At 49.7% G+C, this 21892-nt stretch overlaps 1 protein-coding gene across 1 annotated transcript; it reads right to left on the reverse strand.

Moving 5' to 3' along the window:
• Nucleotides 1-49: 49 nt before the first annotated feature.
• Nucleotides 50-21581, reverse strand: LOC308610790 (spermatogenesis-associated protein 31D1-like; the record flags this gene model as incomplete). The annotated part of the gene is made up of 3 exons (XM_081259799.1): nucleotides 21465-21581; nucleotides 20463-21186; nucleotides 50-3697 (listed from the first exon to the last, which is right to left on the reverse strand). The coding sequence occupies exons 1-3, from the start codon at nucleotides 21569-21571 to the stop codon at nucleotides 50-52; spliced, it is 4479 nt and encodes a 1492-aa protein (XP_081115925.1). The 5' UTR covers nucleotides 21572-21581.
• Between the last annotated feature and the right edge of the window lie 311 nt (nucleotides 21582-21892).

Consider the following 21892-nt stretch of genomic DNA (forward strand, 5'->3'; position numbering starts at 1 on the left):
AGAATCAATAATCTCTACAAGGAAGGAGTTATTTCTGGATGGGAAGTCTTCATCCCTGGAAATTCTGGGGCAGTGTTTTCTGTCTAGACAGTAGAGACAGATGTCTGAACACAGGGCCTTCAGCAGTGCTGAGCGCAGTGGTGGGTGCCTGGCCAGCTTGACGCCTGCGGGTGGGGCTTGGATGGGGCACAGGCTCCCTGTGGGACACTGGTGGGGGATGTTTGTGACACAGTCGCTGGTCCTTGAATGCCACAACTTTCTGGGAGTGTCTCTTCTTATCTCTGATCTGTCTTGTACTACTTGGAGGATAACTGTGGCCAGCAAAGATAGCTTCTTGATGGCAGGACTTGATATTTGTCAGTTTACAGGAGGGAGCCCTGTGGTTGAAAGGATGCCCCTGGACAGGCTCTGTCCAGACCTGCACTTGCGCCTTTTGCTGAGTTTTCCTAAACTGCACTGGGGAAGGAAGGGGCTCTTGAGAGTAGGTGACATCCATTGCATACTGACACCCCGGTTTCTCATCTAGGAACTTCCTGATGCCTGTCGCGATTTTCTGAGCTTCAGTTGTCCCAGTCAAGGCAGCTCTACTTTTAACTAGGCCTCTGTTCTGCACAGTTGATATGGGGCTGCCCTTTTCCTGGGCATCTTCTTGCCTTTTGTATTTTATCCCAGAAAAAAGCCATTGCAAGAAGTGCTTCATTCTTTTTCTGATATGGCCTTCAGGAAGAGGCTGTCCCTTCTGTGATAGGATCTGGGAAGACTTGCTCGCAAGTGTCTTCGCTAGTACCATCTCCTGAGTAGGGAAACGCTTCCTCCTAAGTTGGGATGTCCCGAACCCTTTATCCCCTCGATCAAGCTCTTCTGCCTTGGGCTCCAGAGGGCTCACTCTCTTTGCAGTTGGTGGGAAATTCTTATCCTGGCACCTCCTTAAGGCATGCTTAGGGACCCAAGGTTCCTGCTGCTGCTCCATCCTGATTCCTCTGTCCTCCAAATGGACATGCAGCACCTGGGAAGCTCCCATGTCCCCACCTGAGACACCCTGGGCATGAGTCAGTGAGGCCTCGTTAGTCAAGTTATCTGAAGCAAGGGATGCGTCAGTGGGTTGGCCTTGAGCCTGGCTATGCTCCCTGTTCTCCAGTTTAAAGTTCAACTCACTGAACAGTTGTTCTTTAAGGTCTAATGATTTAGGATCTTGGGGAACTGGTAATTTGGGTGGGGGGCTTCCAGTGGTCACGGTAGTTTCTACTTTATTCTCATTCACATTTATCATTTGGGAGCTCCCTGGCTTGCTAGTTGCCAACATGTCACTAGTTTTTAATTGAAGAGTGTCAAGCTCCTCAGCCGTGAATACCTCCCTAGACCATCTGGGCATTGAAACAGGTTCTGACTTCTCCACCTTTTTGCCCTGTTGCATTTCTCCTTTATCACTGGAACTCACACTCTTACGCTTTGGCTCATATCTGGCCCCAGCTTGCTTTGCAAGCAGCTTTTGGGGATCTCTGTTGGCTAGTTGAGTCTGTCTATGACCTGCTTTCCCTGTGATGCAGAGGGAGACAGGCAGACGAGTCTGTCTGGCATCCTTAATTCTCTGAACACCCTCTGCCAGCCCACGGTTGACATCAGAGCGTGGTTGTCTCAGGACCCTCTGTCCTCCTTTGCCCACAGGTGAGGTGGCAGGGAGAGAACGATCCAGGTCAGGGGCTGAATTTGTTGTTCCCACTTTGTCTCCATGGAGAGATGCAGAGCTTCCTCTCAAGGACTTGAAGCTCCCAGATTTGGAGTCTGCCTCAGAAATCACATTGGTTGAGGAGGGCAAGTTGGCATGAGACAAGGACTGGCATGAGGCATCTTTCAATTTAAAGATCTGGATGGATTCAAGGACCTTGCGGGGAAGGGCCCACAACATCCTCATAGGAAACCTTTTAATATGGGCTTCCAGCATCTGTTGTGGACTGGAATCAACAAAAGTCAGGTCCTGGAAGGTATTCAGGGGGTAGGCCTCACCCACTGATGAGGGCAAACTTCTCTGTTTTGTTTGGGTGTGGGATTTCACAGAAAGAAGCAATGTTTGCTTGATAGCATGCCATGAATTACGCACAGTCTCAGGGAGCCGACCCTCATGTATGTCCTCCAACTTCTTGCTCAAATGTACTTTTAGGACATTTTCAAGTTGTCTCCGACTTAGACTCTTTGCTGACACCCTTGAATTTTTCTCTGAGAGACTCACCATCTGACTGTTTAGGTCTTTCTCAGAGTCATACCCCAGATCCTTACCTGAAGAGCTCTTTGGGTCATTCAACAGGTGATCTTTTGGGCCATTCTCTAGGCTGTGTCCCAGATGTTTCCCCACATCTTCCTCTAGCTGGAACATTTCTGAGCTCCTCTCATGGAAGCTTCCAGTTTGGCTCAATCCAACATTTACATTTTTGCTGCTCTGACCCTTAAACACAGAGGTCAGTGAGACTCCATTATTGCTCTCCGACTCAGATGCCTCTGAAAAACCATTTGGAGGCAATCTCAGTGACACAGACTCGTAGATTCTGTGGGGCAGGCCCCACTCGTGCTGGATGAACCTCTTTCGAAGGTGATGCTCTAGTTTCTTCCGAAGTTCATCACTGAGAGGAAACTCCCCAGGAAGGACGGAGATTGAAACGTGGGCCTGGGGGGCCCAGTGGCGAGGAGTGTTAGGAGCTGATGGACAAAAGTCTTCCCGAGATCTTTGGACCACAGAGGGTAAACCCCACAAATTTTCCTGTTGTTTCTGCAAAATGTTCCATTCCAGCTGTTGAATTTCAGATGAGGAGGGAGACTCTGACTCCTCCTGAGGTCTGTGGAGACTTACTCCACAGATCCTAATCTGGGGTAGAAGATCAGATGGTATGCCTGGGAGTGGGGATTGAGGGTCGGCCTGGGACTGGACCTGAGTGAGAGGTAGGGGCTGAGATTGAGGCAGGGTTTGAGGCAAGGGTTCAGGCTGAATCTCAGGCAAGGACAGAGGCAGGGGATCGGGAAGCACTGGTGATTCTTGGCCTGTGGAGGCATTCGAGTTTCCATTGAAAATAAAGACTGAGGAACTGTCAGCCAAGACATGAACAGCAGAGGGCAAGGACTCGCTGTGCAGAGACGGGAGACCCCAGAAGAACTGGATAGGTTTTTGCTGTAAATGGTCCTCCAGGGTCTTAGGATATGGGGGCTGCTGATGCACATGCAGCTCCTTTGGTTTGTCTTTGCTGCTCCAAAAGGGAGGGCACACTGCCGAGTCATGCTTATCAGCAATTGACTCTGACATTTTCCATGAAGAATTTAGTTGGTAGTCTGGCCTAAGTTGTTCTGGAAAAGAATCTTTTCTCTTTTCCTTTTCCTTCCACATCAGGAAATCGCTCCTCTTTTGGATTTGTGTCTCCGGGAGTGTCGGGACATCAGGACTGAGAAATGAGAGGTTCCGAAGTTCATCACAGAGAGGAAACTCCCCAGGAAGGACGGAGATTGAAACATGGGCCTGGGGGGCCCAGTGGCGAGGAGTGTTAGGAGCTGATGGACAAAAGTCTTCTCGAGATCTTTGGACCACAGAGGGTAAACCCCACAAATTTTCCTGTTGTTTCTGCAAAATGTTCCATTCCAGCTGTTGAATTTCAGATGAGGAGAGAGACTCTGACTCCTCCTGAGGTCTGTGGAGACTTACTCCACAGATCCTATTCTGGGGTAGAGGATCAGATGGTATGCCTGGGAGTGGGGATTGAGGGTCGGCCTGGGACTGGACCTGAGTGAGAGGTAGGGGCTGAGATTGAGGCAGGGTTTGAGGCAAGGGTTCAGGCTGAATCTCAGGCAAGGACAGAGGCAGGGGATCGGGAAGCACTGGTGATTCTTGGCCTGTGGAGACATTCGAGTTTCCATTGAAAATAAAGACTGAGGAACTGTCAGCCAAGACATGAACAGCAGAGGGCAAGGACTCGCTGTGCAGAGACGGGAGACCCCAGAAGAACTGGATAGGTTTTTGCTGTAAATGGTCCTCCAGGGTCTTAGGATATGGGGGCTGCTGATGCACATGCAGCTCCTTTGGTTTGTCTTTGCTGCTCCAAAAGGGAGGGCACACTGCCGAGTCATGCTTATCAGCAATTGACTCTGACATTTTCCATGAAGAATTTAGTTGGTAGTCTGGCCTAAGTTGTTCTGGAAAAGAATCTTTTCTCTTTTCCTTTTCCTTCCACATCAGGAAATCGCTCCTCTTTTGGATTTGTGTCTCCGGGAGTGTCGGGACATCAGGACTGAGAAATGAGAGGTTCCGAAGTTCATCACAGAGAGGAAACTCCCCAGGAAGGACGGAGATTGAAACATGGGCCTGGGGGGCCCAGTGGCGAGGAGTGTTAGGAGCTGATGGACAAAAGTCTTCTCGAGATCTTTGGACCACAGAGGGTAAACCCCACAAATTTTCCTGTTGTTTCTGCAAAATGTTCCATTCCAGCTGTTGAATTTCAGATGAGGAGAGAGACTCTGACTCCTCCTGAGGTCTGTGGAGACTTACTCCACAGATCCTAATATGCGGTAGAGGATCAGATGGTATGCCTGGGAGTGGGGATTGAGGGTCGGCCTGGGACTGGACCTGAGTGAGAGGTAGGGGCTGAGATTGAGGCAGGGTTTGAGGCAAGGGTTCAGGCTGAATCTCAGGCAAGGACAGAGGCAGGGGATCGGGAAGCACTGGTGATTCTTGGCCTGTGGAGGCATTCGAGTTTCCATTGAAAATAAAGACTGAGGAACTGTCAGCCAAGACATGAACAGCAGAGGGCAAGGACTCGCTGTGCAGAGACGGGAGACCCCAGAAGAACTGGATAGGTTTTTGCTGTAAATGGTCCTCCAGGGTCTTAGGATATGGGGGCTGCTGATGCACATGCAGCTCCTTTGGTTTGTCTTTGCTGCTCCAAAAGGGAGGGCACACTGCCGAGTCATGCTTATCAGCAATTGACTCTGACATTTTCCATGAAGAATTTAGTTGGTAGTCTGGCCTAAGTTGTTCTGGAAAAGAATCTTTTCTCTTTTCCTTTTCCTTCCACATCAGGAAATCGCTCCTCTTTTGGATTTGTGTCTCCGGGAGTGTCGGGACATCAGGACTGAGAAATGAGAGGTTCCGAAGTTCATCACAGAGAGGAAACTCCCCAGGAAGGACGGAGATTGAAACATGGGCCTGGGGGGCCCAGTGGCGAGGAGTGTTAGGAGCTGATGGACAAAAGTCTTCTCGAGATCTTTGGACCACAGAGGGTAAACCCCACAAATTTTCCTGTTGTTTCTGCAAAATGTTCCATTCCAGCTGTTGAATTTCAGATGAGGAGAGAGACTCTGACTCCTCCTGAGGTCTGTGGAGACTTACTCCACAGATCCTATTCTGGGGTAGAGGATCAGATGGTATGCCTGGGAGTGGGGATTGAGGGTCGGCCTGGGACTGGACCTGAGTGAGAGGTAGGGGCTGAGATTGAGGCAGGGTTTGAGGCAAGGGTTCAGGCTGAATCTCAGGCAAGGACAGAGGCAGGGGATCGGGAAGCACTGGTGATTCTTGGCCTGTGGAGACATTCGAGTTTCCATTGAAAATAAAGACTGAGGAACTGTCAGCCAAGACATGAACAGCAGAGGGCAAGGACTCGCTGTGCAGAGACGGGAGACCCCAGAAGAACTGGATAGGTTTTTGCTGTAAATGGTCCTCCAGGGTCTTAGGATATGGGGGCTGCTGATGCACATGCAGCTCCTTTGGTTTGTCTTTGCTGCTCCAAAAGGGAGGGCACACTGCCGAGTCATGCTTATCAGCAATTGACTCTGACATTTTCCATGAAGAATTTAGTTGGTAGTCTGGCCTAAGTTGTTCTGGAAAAGAATCTTTTCTCTTTTCCTTTTCCTTCCACATCAGGAAATCGCTCCTCTTTTGGATTTGTGTCTCCGGGAGTGTCGGGACATCAGGACTGAGAAATGAGAGGTTCCGAAGTTCATCACAGAGAGGAAACTCCCCAGGAAGGACGGAGATTGAAACATGGGCCTGGGGGGCCCAGTGGCGAGGAGTGTTAGGAGCTGATGGACAAAAGTCTTCTCGAGATCTTTGGACCACAGAGGGTAAACCCCACAAATTTTCCTGTTGTTTCTGCAAAATGTTCCATTCCAGCTGTTGAATTTCAGATGAGGAGAGAGACTCTGACTCCTCCTGAGGTCTGTGGAGACTTACTCCACAGATCCTAATATGCGGTAGAGGATCAGATGGTATGCCTGGGAGTGGGGATTGAGGGTCGGCCTGGGACTGGACCTGAGTGAGAGGTAGGGGCTGAGATTGAGGCAGGGTTTGAGGCAAGGGTTCAGGCTGAATCTCAGGCAAGGACAGAGGCAGGGGATCGGGAAGCACTGGTGATTCTTGGCCTGTGGAGGCATTCGAGTTTCCATTGAAAATAAAGACTGAGGAACTGTCAGCCAAGACATGAACAGCAGAGGGCAAGGACTCGCTGTGCAGAGACGGGAGACCCCAGAAGAACTGGATAGGTTTTTGCTGTAAATGGTCCTCCAGGGTCTTAGGATATGGGGGCTGCTGATGCACATGCAGCTCCTTTGGTTTGTCTTTGCTGCTCCAAAAGGGAGGGCACACTGCCGAGTCATGCTTATCAGCAATTGACTCTGACATTTTCCACAAAAGACCTATCTCCCCTACTTCTCTAAAGGATATAAAACATTCAGTGACGGGGGAGATGTGGGCTGCTATACATGTTCATTAAGGCTAAGCTAAGTGGCAGAAGACAAAGCCCACCTCCTCAAATTTCATCAGGGAGGAAATGGGCTTTCGGGCAGGGCGGGGCGGGGGTGGGGTGGCGGGGGTGGAAGGGGCACAATATCTATTTCTCAGCAAGAACTCCAGAGGACTGGTCACCTTTTAGCCAAAGCCAAAGGAAGCAATCAGTAAGAGCTGAACTATCTCCTTCCTTTCCCTTACACATAAGCCCTGAGTTACCCAAAACCCATGCCCCCAACACAGTACACAGTACACAGAAAAGATACACTATTATTAGATAAATATTTATTGGGGAGAATCAATAATCTCTACAAGGAAGGAGTTATTTCTGGATGGGAAGTCTTCATCCCTGGAAATTCTGGGGCAGTGTTTTCTGTCTAGACAGTAGAGACAGATGTCTGAACACAGGGCCTTCAGCAGTGCTGAGCGCAGTGGTGGGTGCCTGGCCAGCTTGACGCCTGCGGGTGGGGCTTGGATGGGGCACAGGCTCCCTGTGGGACACTGGTGGGGGATGTTTGTGACACAGTCGCTGGTCCTTGAATGCCACAACTTTCTGGGAGTGTCTCTTCTTATCTCTGATCTGTCTTGTACTACTTGGAGGATAACTGTGGCCAGCAAAGATAGCTTCTTGATGGCAGGACTTGATATTTGTCAGTTTACAGGAGGGAGCCCTGTGGTTGAAAGGATGCCCCTGGACAGGCTCTGTCCAGACCTGCACTTGCGCCTTTTGCTGAGTTTTCCTAAACTGCACTGGGGAAGGAAGGGGCTCTTGAGAGTAGGTGACATCCATTGCATACTGACACCCCGGTTTCTCATCTAGGAACTTCCTGATGCCTGTCGCGATTTTCTGAGCTTCAGTTGTCCCAGTCAAGGCAGCTCTACTTTTAACTAGGCCTCTGTTCTGCACAGTTGATATGGGGCTGCCCTTTTCCTGGGCATCTTCTTGCCTTTTGTATTTTATCCCAGAAAAAAGCCATTGCAAGAAGTGCTTCATTCTTTTTCTGATATGGCCTTCAGGAAGAGGCTGTCCCTTCTGTGATAGGATCTGGGAAGACTTGCTCGCAAGTGTCTTCGCTAGTACCATCTCCTGAGTAGGGAAACGCTTCCTCCTAAGTTGGGATGTCCCGAACCCTTTATCCCCTCGATCAAGCTCTTCTGCCTTGGGCTCCAGAGGGCTCACTCTCTTTGCAGTTGGTGGGAAATTCTTATCCTGGCACCTCCTTAAGGCATGCTTAGGGACCCAAGGTTCCTGCTGCTGCTCCATCCTGATTCCTCTGTCCTCCAAATGGACATGCAGCACCTGGGAAGCTCCCATGTCCCCACCTGAGACACCCTGGGCATGAGTCAGTGAGGCCTCGTTAGTCAAGTTATCTGAAGCAAGGGATGCGTCAGTGGGTTGGCCTTGAGCCTGGCTATGCTCCCTGTTCTCCAGTTTAAAGTTCAACTCACTGAACAGTTGTTCTTTAAGGTCTAATGATTTAGGATCTTGGGGAACTGGTAATTTGGGTGGGGGGCTTCCAGTGGTCACGGTAGTTTCTACTTTATTCTCATTCACATTTATCATTTGGGAGCTCCCTGGCTTGCTAGTTGCCAACATGTCACTAGTTTTTAATTGAAGAGTGTCAAGCTCCTCAGCCGTGAATACCTCCCTAGACCATCTGGGCATTGAAACAGGTTCTGACTTCTCCACCTTTTTGCCCTGTTGCATTTCTCCTTTATCACTGGAACTCACACTCTTACGCTTTGGCTCATATCTGGCCCCAGCTTGCTTTGCAAGCAGCTTTTGGGGATCTCTGTTGTCTAGTTGAGTCTGTCTATGACCTGCTTTCCCTGTGATGCAGAGGGAGACAGGCAGACGAGTCTGTCTGGCATCCTTAATTCTCTGAACACCCTCTGCCAGCCCACGGTTGACATCAGAGCGTGGTTGTCTCAGGACCCTCTGTCCTCCTTTGCCCACAGGTGAGGTGGCAGGGAGAGAACGATCCAGGTCAGGGGCTGAATTTGTTGTTCCCACTTTGTCTCCATGGAGAGATGCAGAGCTTCCTCTCAAGGACTTGAAGCTCCCAGATTTGGAGTCTGCCTCAGAAATCACATTGGTTGAGGAGGGCAAGTTGGCATGAGACAAGGACTGGCATGAGGCATCTTTCAATTTAAAGATCTGGATGGATTCAAGGACCTTGCGGGGAAGGGCCCACAACATCCTCATAGGAAACCTTTTAATATGGGCTTCCAGCATCTGTTGTGAACTGGAATCAACAAAAGTCAGGTCCTAGAAGGTATTCAGGGGGTAGGCCTCACCCACTGATGAGGGCAAACTTCTCTGTTTTGTTTGGGTGTGGGATTTCACAGAAAGAAGCAATGTTTGCTTGATAGCATGCCATGAATTACGCACAGTCTCAGGGAGCCGACCCTCATGTATGTCCTCCAACTTCTTGCTCAAATGTACTTTTAGGACATTTTCAAGTTGTCTCCGACTTAGACTCTTTGCTGACACCCTTGAATTTTTCTCTGAGAGACTCACCATCTGACTGTTTAGGTCTTTCTCAGAGTCATACCCCAGATCCTTACCTGAAGAGCTCTTTGGGTCATTCAACAGGTGATCTTTTGGGCCATTCTCTAGGCTGTGTCCCAGATGTTTCCCCACATCTTCCTCTAGCTGGAACATTTCTGAGCTCCTCTCATGGAAGCTTCCAGTTTGGCTCAATCCAACATTTACATTTTTGCTGCTCTGACCCTTAAACACAGAGGTCAGTGAGACTCCATTATTGCTCTCCGACTCAGATGCCTCTGAAAAACCATTTGGAGGCAATCTCAGTGACACAGACTCGTAGATTCTGTGGGGCAGGCCCCACTCGTGCTGGATGAACCTCTTTCGAAGGTGATGCTCTAGTTTCTTCCGAAGTTCATCACTGAGAGGAAACTCCCCAGGAAGGACGGAGATTGAAACGTGGGCCTGGGGGGCCCAGTGGCGAGGAGTGTTAGGAGCTGATGGACAAAAGTCTTCCCGAGATCTTTGGACCACAGAGGGTAAACCCCACAAATTTTCCTGTTGTTTCTGCAAAATGTTCCATTCCAGCTGTTGAATTTCAGATGAGGAGGGAGACTCTGACTCCTCCTGAGGTCTGTGGAGACTTACTCCACAGATCCTAATCTGGGGTAGAAGATCAGATGGTATGCCTGGGAGTGGGGATTGAGGGTCGGCCTGGGACTGGACCTGAGTGAGAGGTAGGGGCTGAGATTGAGGCAGGGTTTGAGGCAAGGGTTCAGGCTGAATCTCAGGCAAGGACAGAGGCAGGGGATCGGGAAGCACTGGTGATTCTTGGCCTGTGGAGGCATTCGAGTTTCCACTGAAAATAAAGACTGAGGAACTGTCAGCCAAGACATGAACAGCAGAGGGCAAGGACTCGCTGTGCAGAGACGGGAGACCCCAGAAGAACTGGATAGGTTTTTGCTGTAAATGGTCCTCCAGGGTCTTAGGATATGGGGGCTGCTGATGCACATGCAGCTCCTTTGGTTTGTCTTTGCTGCTCCAAAAGGGAGGGCACACTGCCGAGTCATGCTTATCAGCAATTGACTCTGACATTTTCCACAAAAGACCTATCTCCCCTACTTCTCTAAAGGATATAAAACATTCAGTGACGGGGGAGATGTGGGCTGCTATACATGTTCATTAAGGCTAAGCTAAGTGGCAGAAGACAAAGCCCACCTCCTCAAATTTCATCAGGGAGGAAATGGGCTTTCGGGCAGGGCGGGGCGGGGGTGGGGTGGCGGGGGTGGAAGGGGCACAATATCTATTTCTCAGCAAGAACTCCAGAGGACTGGTCACCTTTTAGCCAAAGCCAAAGGAAGCAATCAGTAAGAGCTGAACTATCTCCTTCCTTTCCCTTACACATAAGCCCTGAGTTACCCAAAACCCATGCCCCCAACACAGTACACAGTACACAGAAAAGATACACTATTATTAGATAAATATTTATTGGGGAGAATCAATAATCTCTACAAGGAAGGAGTTATTTCTGGATGGGAAGTCTTCATCCCTGGAAATTCTGGGGCAGTGTTTTCTGTCTAGACAGTAGAGACAGATGTCTGAACACAGGGCCTTCAGCAGTGCTGAGCGCAGTGGTGGGTGCCTGGCCAGCTTGACGCCTGCGGGTGGGGCTTGGATGGGGCACAGGCTCCCTGTGGGACACTGGTGGGGGATGTTTGTGACACAGTCGCTGGTCCTTGAATGCCACAACTTTCTGGGAGTGTCTCTTCTTATCTCTGATCTGTCTTGTACTACTTGGAGGATAACTGTGGCCAGCAAAGATAGCTTCTTGATGGCAGGACTTGATATTTGTCAGTTTACAGGAGGGAGCCCTGTGGTTGAAAGGATGCCCCTGGACAGGCTCTGTCCAGACCTGCACTTGCGCCTTTTGCTGAGTTTTCCTAAACTGCACTGGGGAAGGAAGGGGCTCTTGAGAGTAGGTGACATCCATTGCATACTGACACCCCGGTTTCTCATCTAGGAACTTCCTGATGCCTGTCGCGATTTTCTGAGCTTCAGTTGTCCCAGTCAAGGCAGCTCTACTTTTAACTAGGCCTCTGTTCTGCACAGTTGATATGGGGCTGCCCTTTTCCTGGGCATCTTCTTGCCTTTTGTATTTTATCCCAGAAAAAAGCCATTGCAAGAAGTGCTTCATTCTTTTTCTGATATGGCCTTCAGGAAGAGGCTGTCCCTTCTGTGATAGGATCTGGGAAGACTTGCTCGCAAGTGTCTTCGCTAGTACCATCTCCTGAGTAGGGAAACGCTTCCTCCTAAGTTGGGATGTCCCGAACCCTTTATCCCCTCGATCAAGCTCTTCTGCCTTGGGCTCCAGAGGGCTCACTCTCTTTGCAGTTGGTGGGAAATTCTTATCCTGGCACCTCCTTAAGGCATGCTTAGGGACCCAAGGTTCCTGCTGCTGCTCCATCCTGATTCCTCTGTCCTCCAAATGGACATGCAGCACCTGGGAAGCTCCCATGTCCCCACCTGAGACACCCTGGGCATGAGTCAGTGAGGCCTCGTTAGTCAAGTTATCTGAAGCAAGGGATGCGTCAGTGGGTTGGCCTTGAGCCTGGCTATGCTCCCTGTTCTCCAGTTTAAAGTTCAACTCACTGAACAGTTGTTCTTTAAGGTCTAATGATTTAGGATCTTGGGGAACTGGTAATTTGGGTGGGGGGCTTCCAGTGGTCACGGTAGTTTCTACTTTATTCTCATTCACATTTATCATTTGGGAGCTCCCTGGCTTGCTAGTTGCCAACATGTCACTAGTTTTTAATTGAAGAGTGTCAAGCTCCTCAGCCGTGAATACCTCCCTAGACCATCTGGGCATTGAAACAGGTTCTGACTTCTCCACCTTTTTGCCCTGTTGCATTTCTCCTTTATCACTGGAACTCACACTCTTACGCTTTGGCTCATATCTGGCCCCAGCTTGCTTTGCAAGCAGCTTTTGGGGATCTCTGTTGTCTAGTTGAGTCTGTCTATGACCTGCTTTCCCTGTGATGCAGAGGGAGACAGGCAGACGAGTCTGTCTGGCATCCTTAATTCTCTGAACACCCTCTGCCAGCCCACGGTTGACATCAGAGCGTGGTTGTCTCAGGACCCTCTGTCCTCCTTTGCCCACAGGTGAGGTGGCAGGGAGAGAACGATCCAGGTCAGGGGCTGAATTTGTTGTTCCCACTTTGTCTCCATGGAGAGATGCAGAGCTTCCTCTCAAGGACTTGAAGCTCCCAGATTTGGAGTCTGCCTCAGAAATCACATTGGTTGAGGAGGGCAAGTTGGCATGAGACAAGGACTGGCATGAGGCATCTTTCAATTTAAAGATCTGGATGGATTCAAGGACCTTGCGGGGAAGGGCCCACAACATCCTCATAGGAAACCTTTTAATATGGGCTTCCAGCATCTGTTGTGAACTGGAATCAACAAAAGTCAGGTCCTAGAAGGTATTCAGGGGGTAGGCCTCACCCACTGATGAGGGCAAACTTCTCTGTTTTGTTTGGGTGTGGGATTTCACAGAAAGAAGCAATGTTTGCTTGATAGCATGCCATGAATTACGCACAGTCTCAGGGAGCCGACCCTCATGTATGTCCTCCAACTTCTTGCTCAAATGTACTTTTAGGACATTTTCAAGTTGTCTCCGACTTAGACTCTTTGCTGACACCCTTGAATTTTTCTCTGAGAGACTCACCATCTGACTGTTTAGGTCTTTCTCAGAGTCATACCCCAGATCCTTACCTGAAGAGCTCTTTGGGTCATTCAACAGGTGATCTTTTGGGCCATTCTCTAGGCTGTGTCCCAGATGTTTCCCCACATCTTCCTCTAGCTGGAACATTTCTGAGCTCCTCTCATGGAAGCTTCCAGTTTGGCTCAATCCAACATTTACATTTTTGCTGCTCTGACCCTTAAACACAGAGGTCAGTGAGACTCCATTATTGCTCTCCGACTCAGATGCCTCTGAAAAACCATTTGGAGGCAATCTCAGTGACACAGACTCGTAGATTCTGTGGGGCAGGCCCCACTCGTGCTGGATGAACCTCTTTCGAAGGTGATGCTCTAGTTTCTTCCGAAGTTCATCACTGAGAGGAAACTCCCCAGGAAGGACGGAGATTGAAACGTGGGCCTGGGGGGCCCAGTGGCGAGGAGTGTTAGGAGCTGATGGACAAAAGTCTTCCCGAGATCTTTGGACCACAGAGGGTAAACCCCACAAATTTTCCTGTTGTTTCTGCAAAATGTTCCATTCCAGCTGTTGAATTTCAGATGAGGAGGGAGACTCTGACTCCTCCTGAGGTCTGTGGAGACTTACTCCACAGATCCTAATCTGGGGTAGAAGATCAGATGGTATGCCTGGGAGTGGGGATTGAGGGTCGGCCTGGGACTGGACCTGAGTGAGAGGTAGGGGCTGAGATTGAGGCAGGGTTTGAGGCAAGGGTTCAGGCTGAATCTCAGGCAAGGACAGAGGCAGGGGATCGGGAAGCACTGGTGATTCTTGGCCTGTGGAGGCATTCGAGTTTCCACTGAAAATAAAGACTGAGGAACTGTCAGCCAAGACATGAACAGCAGAGGGCAAGGACTCGCTGTGCAGAGACGGGAGACCCCAGAAGAACTGGATAGGTTTTTGCTGTAAATGGTCCTCCAGGGTCTTAGGATATGGGGGCTGCTGATGCACATGCAGCTCCTTTGGTTTGTCTTTGCTGCTCCAAAAGGGAGGGCACACTGCCGAGTCATGCTTATCAGCAATTGACTCTGACATTTTCCACAAAAGACCTATCTCCCCTACTTCTCTAAAGGATATAAAACATTCAGTGACGGGGGAGATGTGGGCTGCTATACATGTTCATTAAGGCTAAGCTAAGTGGCAGAAGACAAAGCCCACCTCCTCAAATTTCATCAGGGAGGAAATGGGCTTTCGGGCAGGGCGGGGCGGGGGTGGGGTGGCGGGGGTGGAAGGGGCACAATATCTATTTCTCAGCAAGAACTCCAGAGGACTGGTCACCTTTTAGCCAAAGCCAAAGGAAGCAATCAGTAAGAGCTGAACTATCTCCTTCCTTTCCCTTACACATAAGCCCTGAGTTACCCAAAACCCATGCCCCCAACACAGTACACAGTACACAGAAAAGATACACTATTATTAGATAAATATTTATTGGGGAGAATCAATAATCTCTACAAGGAAGGAGTTATTTCTGGATGGGAAGTCTTCATCCCTGGAAATTCTGGGGCAGTGTTTTCTGTCTAGACAGTAGAGACAGATGTCTGAACACAGGGCCTTCAGCAGTGCTGAGCGCAGTGGTGGGTGCCTGGCCAGCTTGACGCCTGCGGGTGGGGCTTGGATGGGGCACAGGCTCCCTGTGGGACACTGGTGGGGGATGTTTGTGACACAGTCGCTGGTCCTTGAATGCCACAACTTTCTGGGAGTGTCTCTTCTTATCTCTGATCTGTCTTGTACTACTTGGAGGATAACTGTGGCCAGCAAAGATAGCTTCTTGATGGCAGGACTTGATATTTGTCAGTTTACAGGAGGGAGCCCTGTGGTTGAAAGGATGCCCCTGGACAGGCTCTGTCCAGACCTGCACTTGCGCCTTTTGCTGAGTTTTCCTAAACTGCACTGGGGAAGGAAGGGGCTCTTGAGAGTAGGTGACATCCATTGCATACTGACACCCCGGTTTCTCATCTAGGAACTTCCTGATGCCTGTCGCGATTTTCTGAGCTTCAGTTGTCCCAGTCAAGGCAGCTCTACTTTTAACTAGGCCTCTGTTCTGCACAGTTGATATGGGGCTGCCCTTTTCCTGGGCATCTTCTTGCCTTTTGTATTTTATCCCAGAAAAAAGCCATTGCAAGAAGTGCTTCATTCTTTTTCTGATATGGCCTTCAGGAAGAGGCTGTCCCTTCTGTGATAGGATCTGGGAAGACTTGCTCGCAAGTGTCTTCGCTAGTACCATCTCCTGAGTAGGGAAACGCTTCCTCCTAAGTTGGGATGTCCCGAACCCTTTATCCCCTCGATCAAGCTCTTCTGCCTTGGGCTCCAGAGGGCTCACTCTCTTTGCAGTTGGTGGGAAATTCTTATCCTGGCACCTCCTTAAGGCATGCTTAGGGACCCAAGGTTCCTGCTGCTGCTCCATCCTGATTCCTCTGTCCTCCAAATGGACATGCAGCACCTGGGAAGCTCCCATGTCCCCACCTGAGACACCCTGGGCATGAGTCAGTGAGGCCTCGTTAGTCAAGTTATCTGAAGCAAGGGATGCGTCAGTGGGTTGGCCTTGAGCCTGGCTATGCTCCCTGTTCTCCAGTTTAAAGTTCAACTCACTGAACAGTTGTTCTTTAAGGTCTAATGATTTAGGATCTTGGGGAACTGGTAATTTGGGTGGGGGGCTTCCAGTGGTCACGGTAGTTTCTACTTTATTCTCATTCACATTTATCATTTGGGAGCTCCCTGGCTTGCTAGTTGCCAACATGTCACTAGTTTTTAATTGAAGAGTGTCAAGCTCCTCAGCCGTGAATACCTCCCTAGACCATCTGGGCATTGAAACAGGTTCTGACTTCTCCACCTTTTTGCCCTGTTGCATTTCTCCTTTATCACTGGAACTCACACTCTTACGCTTTGGCTCATATCTGGCCCCAGCTTGCTTTGCAAGCAGCTTTTGGGGATCTCTGTTGTCTAGTTGAGTCTGTCTATGACCTGCTTTCCCTGTGATGCAGAGGGAGACAGGCAGACGAGTCTGTCTGGCATCCTTAATTCTCTGAACACCCTCTGCCAGCCCACGGTTGACATCAGAGCGTGGTTGTCTCAGGACCCTCTGTCCTCCTTTGCCCACAGGTGAGGTGGCAGGGAGAGAACGATCCAGGTCAGGGGCTGAATTTGTTGTTCCCACTTTGTCTCCATGGAGAGATGCAGAGCTTCCTCTCAAGGACTTGAAGCTCCCAGATTTGGAGTCTGCCTCAGAAATCACATTGGTTGAGGAGGGCAAGTTGGCATGAGACAAGGACTGGCATGAGGCATCTTTCAATTTAAAGATCTGGATGGATTCAAGGACCTTGCGGGGAAGGGCCCACAACATCCTCATAGGAAACCTTTTAATATGGGCTTCCAGCATCTGTTGTGAACTGGAATCAACAAAAGTCAGGTCCTAGAAGGTATTCAGGGGGTAGGCCTCACCCACTGATGAGGGCAAACTTCTCTGTTTTGTTTGGGTGTGGGATTTCACAGAAAGAAGCAATGTTTGCTTGATAGCATGCCATGAATTACGCACAGTCTCAGGGAGCCGACCCTCATGTATGTCCTCCAACTTCTTGCTCAAATGTACTTTTAGGACATTTTCAAGTTGTCTCCGACTTAGACTCTTTGCTGACACCCTTGAATTTTTCTCTGAGAGACTCACCATCTGACTGTTTAGGTCTTTCTCAGAGTCATACCCCAGATCCTTACCTGAAGAGCTCTTTGGGTCATTCAACAGGTGATCTTTTGGGCCATTCTCTAGGCTGTGTCCCAGATGTTTCCCCACATCTTCCTCTAGCTGGAACATTTCTGAGCTCCTCTCATGGAAGCTTCCAGTTTGGCTCAATCCAACATTTACATTTTTGCTGCTCTGACCCTTAAACACAGAGGTCAGTGAGACTCCATTATTGCTCTCCGACTCAGATGCCTCTGAAAAACCATTTGGAGGCAATCTCAGTGACACAGACTCGTAGATTCTGTGGGGCAGGCCCCACTCGTGCTGGATGAACCTCTTTCGAAGGTGATGCTCTAGTTTCTTCCGAAGTTCATCACTGAGAGGAAACTCCCCAGGAAGGACGGAGATTGAAACGTGGGCCTGGGGGGCCCAGTGGCGAGGAGTGTTAGGAGCTGATGGACAAAAGTCTTCCCGAGATCTTTGGACCACAGAGGGTAAACCCCACAAATTTTCCTGTTGTTTCTGCAAAATGTTCCATTCCAGCTGTTGAATTTCAGATGAGGAGGGAGACTCTGACTCCTCCTGAGGTCTGTGGAGACTTACTCCACAGATCCTAATCTGGGGTAGAAGATCAGATGGTATGCCTGGGAGTGGGGATTGAGGGTCGGCCTGGGACTGGACCTGAGTGAGAGGTAGGGGCTGAGATTGAGGCAGGGTTTGAGGCAAGGGTTCAGGCTGAATCTCAGGCAAGGACAGAGGCAGGGGATCGGGAAGCACTGGTGATTCTTGGCCTGTGGAGGCATTCGAGTTTCCATTGAAAATAAAGACTGAGGAACTGTCAGCCAAGACATGAACAGCAGAGGGCAAGGACTCGCTGTGCAGAGACGGGAGACCCCAGAAGAACTGGATAGGTTTTTGCTGTAAATGGTCCTCCAGGGTCTTAGGATATGGGGGCTGCTGATGCACATGCAGCTCCTTTGGTTTGTCTTTGCTGCTCCAAAAGGGAGGGCACACTGCCGAGTCATGCTTATCAGCAATTGACTCTGACATTTTCCACAAAAGACCTATCTCCCCTACTTCTCTAAAGGATATAAAACATTCAGTGACGGGGGAGATGTGGGCTGCTATACATGTTCATTAAGGCTAAGCTAAGTGGCAGAAGACAAAGCCCACCTCCTCAAATTTCATCAGGGAGGAAATGGGCTTTCGGGCAGGGCGGGGCGGGGGTGGGGTGGCGGGGGTGGAAGGGGCACAATATCTATTTCTCAGCAAGAACTCCAGAGGACTGGTCACCTTTTAGCCAAAGCCAAAGGAAGCAATCAGTAAGAGCTGAACTATCTCCTTCCTTTCCCTTACACATAAGCCCTGAGTTACCCAAAACCCATGCCCCCAACACAGTACACAGTACACAGAAAAGATACACTATTATTAGATAAATATTTATTGGGGAGAATCAATAATCTCTACAAGGAAGGAGTTATTTCTGGATGGGAAGTCTTCATCCCTGGAAATTCTGGGGCAGTGTTTTCTGTCTAGACAGTAGAGACAGATGTCTGAACACAGGGCCTTCAGCAGTGCTGAGCGCAGTGGTGGGTGCCTGGCCAGCTTGACGCCTGCGGGTGGGGCTTGGATGGGGCACAGGCTCCCTGTGGGACACTGGTGGGGGATGTTTGTGACACAGTCGCTGGTCCTTGAATGCCACAACTTTCTGGGAGTGTCTCTTCTTATCTCTGATCTGTCTTGTACTACTTGGAGGATAACTCTGGCCAGCAAAGATAGCTTCTTGATGGCAGGACTTGATATTTGTCAGTTTACAGGAGGGAGCCCTGTGGTTGAAAGGATGCCCCTGGACAGGCTCTGTCCAGACCTGCACTTGCGCCTTTTGCTGAGTTTTCCTAAACTGCACTGGGGAAGGAAGGGGCTCTTGAGAGTAGGTGACATCCATTGCATACTGACACCCCGGTTTCTCATCTAGGAACTTCCTGATGCCTGTCGCGATTTTCTGAGCTTCAGTTGTCCCAGTCAAGGCAGCTCTACTTTTAACTAGGCCTCTGTTCTGCACAGTTGATATGGGGCTGCCCTTTTCCTGGGCATCTTCTTGCCTTTTGTATTTTATCCCAGAAAAAAGCCATTGCAAGAAGTGCTTCATTCTTTTTCTGATATGGCCTTCAGGAAGAGGCTGTCCCTTCTGTGATAGGATCTGGGAAGACTTGCTCGCAAGTGTCTTCGCTAGTACCATCTCCTGAGTAGGGAAACTCTTCCTCCTAAGTTGGGATGTCCCGAACCCTTTATCCCCTCGATCAAGCTCTTCTGCCTTGGGCTCCAGAGGGCTCACTCTCTTTGCAGTTGGTGGGAAATTCTTATCCTGGCACCTCCTTAAGGCATGCTTAGGGACCCAAGGTTCCTGCTGCTGCTCCATCCTGATTCCTCTGTCCTCCAAATGGACATGCAGCACCTGGGAAGCTCCCATGTCCCCACCTGAGACACCCTGGGCATGAGTCAGTGAGGCCTCGTTAGTCAAGTTATCTGAAGCAAGGGATGCGTCAGTGGGTTGGCCTTGAGCCTGGCTATGCTCCCTGTTCTCCAGTTTAAAGTTCAACTCACTGAACAGTTGTTCTTTAAGGTCTAATGATTTAGGATCTTGGGGAACTGGTAATTTGGGTGGGGGGCTTCCAGTGGTCACGGTAGTTTCTACTTTATTCTCATTCACATTTATCATTTGGGAGCTCCCTGGCTTGCTAGTTGCCAACATGTCACTAGTTTTTAATTGAAGAGTGTCAAGCTCCTCAGCCGTGAATACCTCCCTAGACCATCTGGGCATTGAAACAGGTTCTGACTTCTCCACCTTTTTGCCCTGTTGCATTTCTCCTTTATCACTGGAACTCACACTCTTACGCTTTGGCTCATATCTGGCCCCAGCTTGCTTTGCAAGCAGCTTTTGGGGATCTCTGTTGTCTAGTTGAGTCTGTCTATGACCTGCTTTCCCTGTGATGCAGAGGGAGACAGGCAGACGAGTCTGTCTGGCATCCTTAATTCTCTGAACACCCTCTGCCAGCCCACGGTTGACATCAGAGCGTGGTTGTCTCAGGACCCTCTGTCCTCCTTTGCCCACAGGTGAGGTGGCAGGGAGAGAACGATCCAGGTCAGGGGCTGAATTTGTTGTTCCCACTTTGTCTCCATGGAGAGATGCAGAGCTTCCTCTCAAGGACTTGAAGCTCCCAGATTTGGAGTCTGCCTCAGAAATCACATTGGTTGAGGAGGGCAAGTTGGCATGAGACAAGGACTGGCATGAGGCATCTTTCAATTTAAAGATCTGGATGGATTCAAGGACCTTGCGGGGAAGGGCCCACAACATCCTCATAGGAAACCTTTTAATATGGGCTTCCAGCATCTGTTGTGGACTGGAATCAACAAAAGTCAGGTCCTGGAAGGTATTCAGGGGGTAGGCCTCACCCACTGATGAGGGCAAACTTCTCTGTTTTGTTTGGGTGTGGGATTTCACAGAAAGAAGCAATGTTTGCTTGATAGCATGCCATGAATTACGCACAGTCTCAGGGAGCCGACCCTCATGTATGTCCTCCAACTTCTTGCTCAAATGTACTTTTAGGACATTTTCAAGTTGTCTCCGACTTAGACTGTTTGCTGACACCCTTGAATTTTTCTCTGAGAGACTCACCATCTGACTGTTTAGGTCTTTCTCAGAGTCATACCCCAGATCCTTACCTGAAGAGCTCTTTGGGTCATTCAACAGGTGATCTTTTGGGCCATTCTCTAGGCTGTGTCCCAGATCTTTCCCCACATCTTCCTCTTGCTGGAACATTACACCAGGGCTTTCTGGAAGTGAGTTCTCAGGAACAGGCTTCAGTAAGATGGCAATTGATTTAGATTGAGTGACAGATAAAGTGCAGTCTGGCTGTGGTGAAACAGACAGAGCTGGTGGTGCATGATGACAAGCAAAAGAATCGGGGTGATTCATTGCCTGGGACAAATCTGGTAAGGGGTTGATATCTTGGGAAAGGGTGGGGTCAAGAGAGAAAACGGTATCCGGAGACAAAGTGGCCTCTCGTGGGAAAACAGGACCTGCTGTCTGAGTGTCACGTGGTAGGAGACGGGGAAAGGCAAGGGGTTGGGGTGGGGAGTAGTCCACAGGGAATTTGGAATCCAAGGAAGGAAAAGGCTCTGGTGCCATAGAATGACCCAATGGGGTGGGTGAAAAAGAGTCAACTAAGGGGGTCATTGTGTTAGGGGAGAGAACGGAGGTGGGCAGTGTGGTAGGCTCAAGCAGAGAGGCTGGTGTTAGGTCCCTTGGAGGGACTGTTGAGAAGGCAGGGGACAGAGTAAACGATGACTCAGTCACAGAAGCTGTGGAAGCCAACGGGGACACAGAGGAAGTAGAATCTTCCAGGGCCTCTGGGAGTAGCAGCCGACTGACCTCAGCAGTTGCATTATTACACACCTCACAGAAGGGGTCTGGACATAAGAGTTGACGCAAGCGGGTGGTGTCATCGTGCCGGCCCAGGGTGCTGCAGAAGACAGGAAGTACAAAGGTGCAACCAGGACCAGAACAAGGAAAGGGGGACCTGCTGGCCTGGCAGGGGTGGGGTCACTGGAAGCCTGCTGCCCCTTCACATTGCTCCACATCCATGAGTTCACAACATGCTCAGTAGCCCTCACCTCAAGGCCTTCATCACATACTCATTCCTATGCTACCCCCTGCCATGACTACAGCAGGTTGCACTGAATCCCTGGAATTGCATAGAACATGCTAAGGGGGGATCAGGAAAGAAGGGGAAAGAGTCACCTTTTCAGAATAGAAATCAGCTGCGTTTTCTCCTCTGTTTCTGTCTGGTGACATCTCCAACCTGAGAAACCAGGAGAGTGGGTTATATGTAATGAAGGTAGAAGCATAGGGATAATAAAGGAGTCCCCTTATGGGAAACCCTTGGGATATTAGACTCTGAAAGGCCCAAGAATTAGTAGATGAGGTCAAATGGTCAGTGATATTAACATGTGTATGTTGCTTCTTGTAAAGTACTTTCACATGCATTTTATCTCATGTGATGCTCAAAACCACGATGTGAAGCCCAGAGATCAGTGTTGCCTTAGAGAGGGATCTGATCATCCAGGAAGTCAAAGGACTTTTACAAAGTCAGGACACAGAAGTTCTGACTCTTGACATCTCACCTGGCCACCTGTTGGGAAACACCCATTGCCCAGGTCCATCACTGC

This window comes from Mesoplodon bidens (genome assembly GCF_964165515.1).
Source record: "Mesoplodon bidens genome assembly, contig: HAP1_SCAFFOLD_929, whole genome shotgun sequence".
Lineage (NCBI taxonomy): Eukaryota > Metazoa > Chordata > Mammalia > Artiodactyla > Ziphiidae > Mesoplodon > Mesoplodon bidens.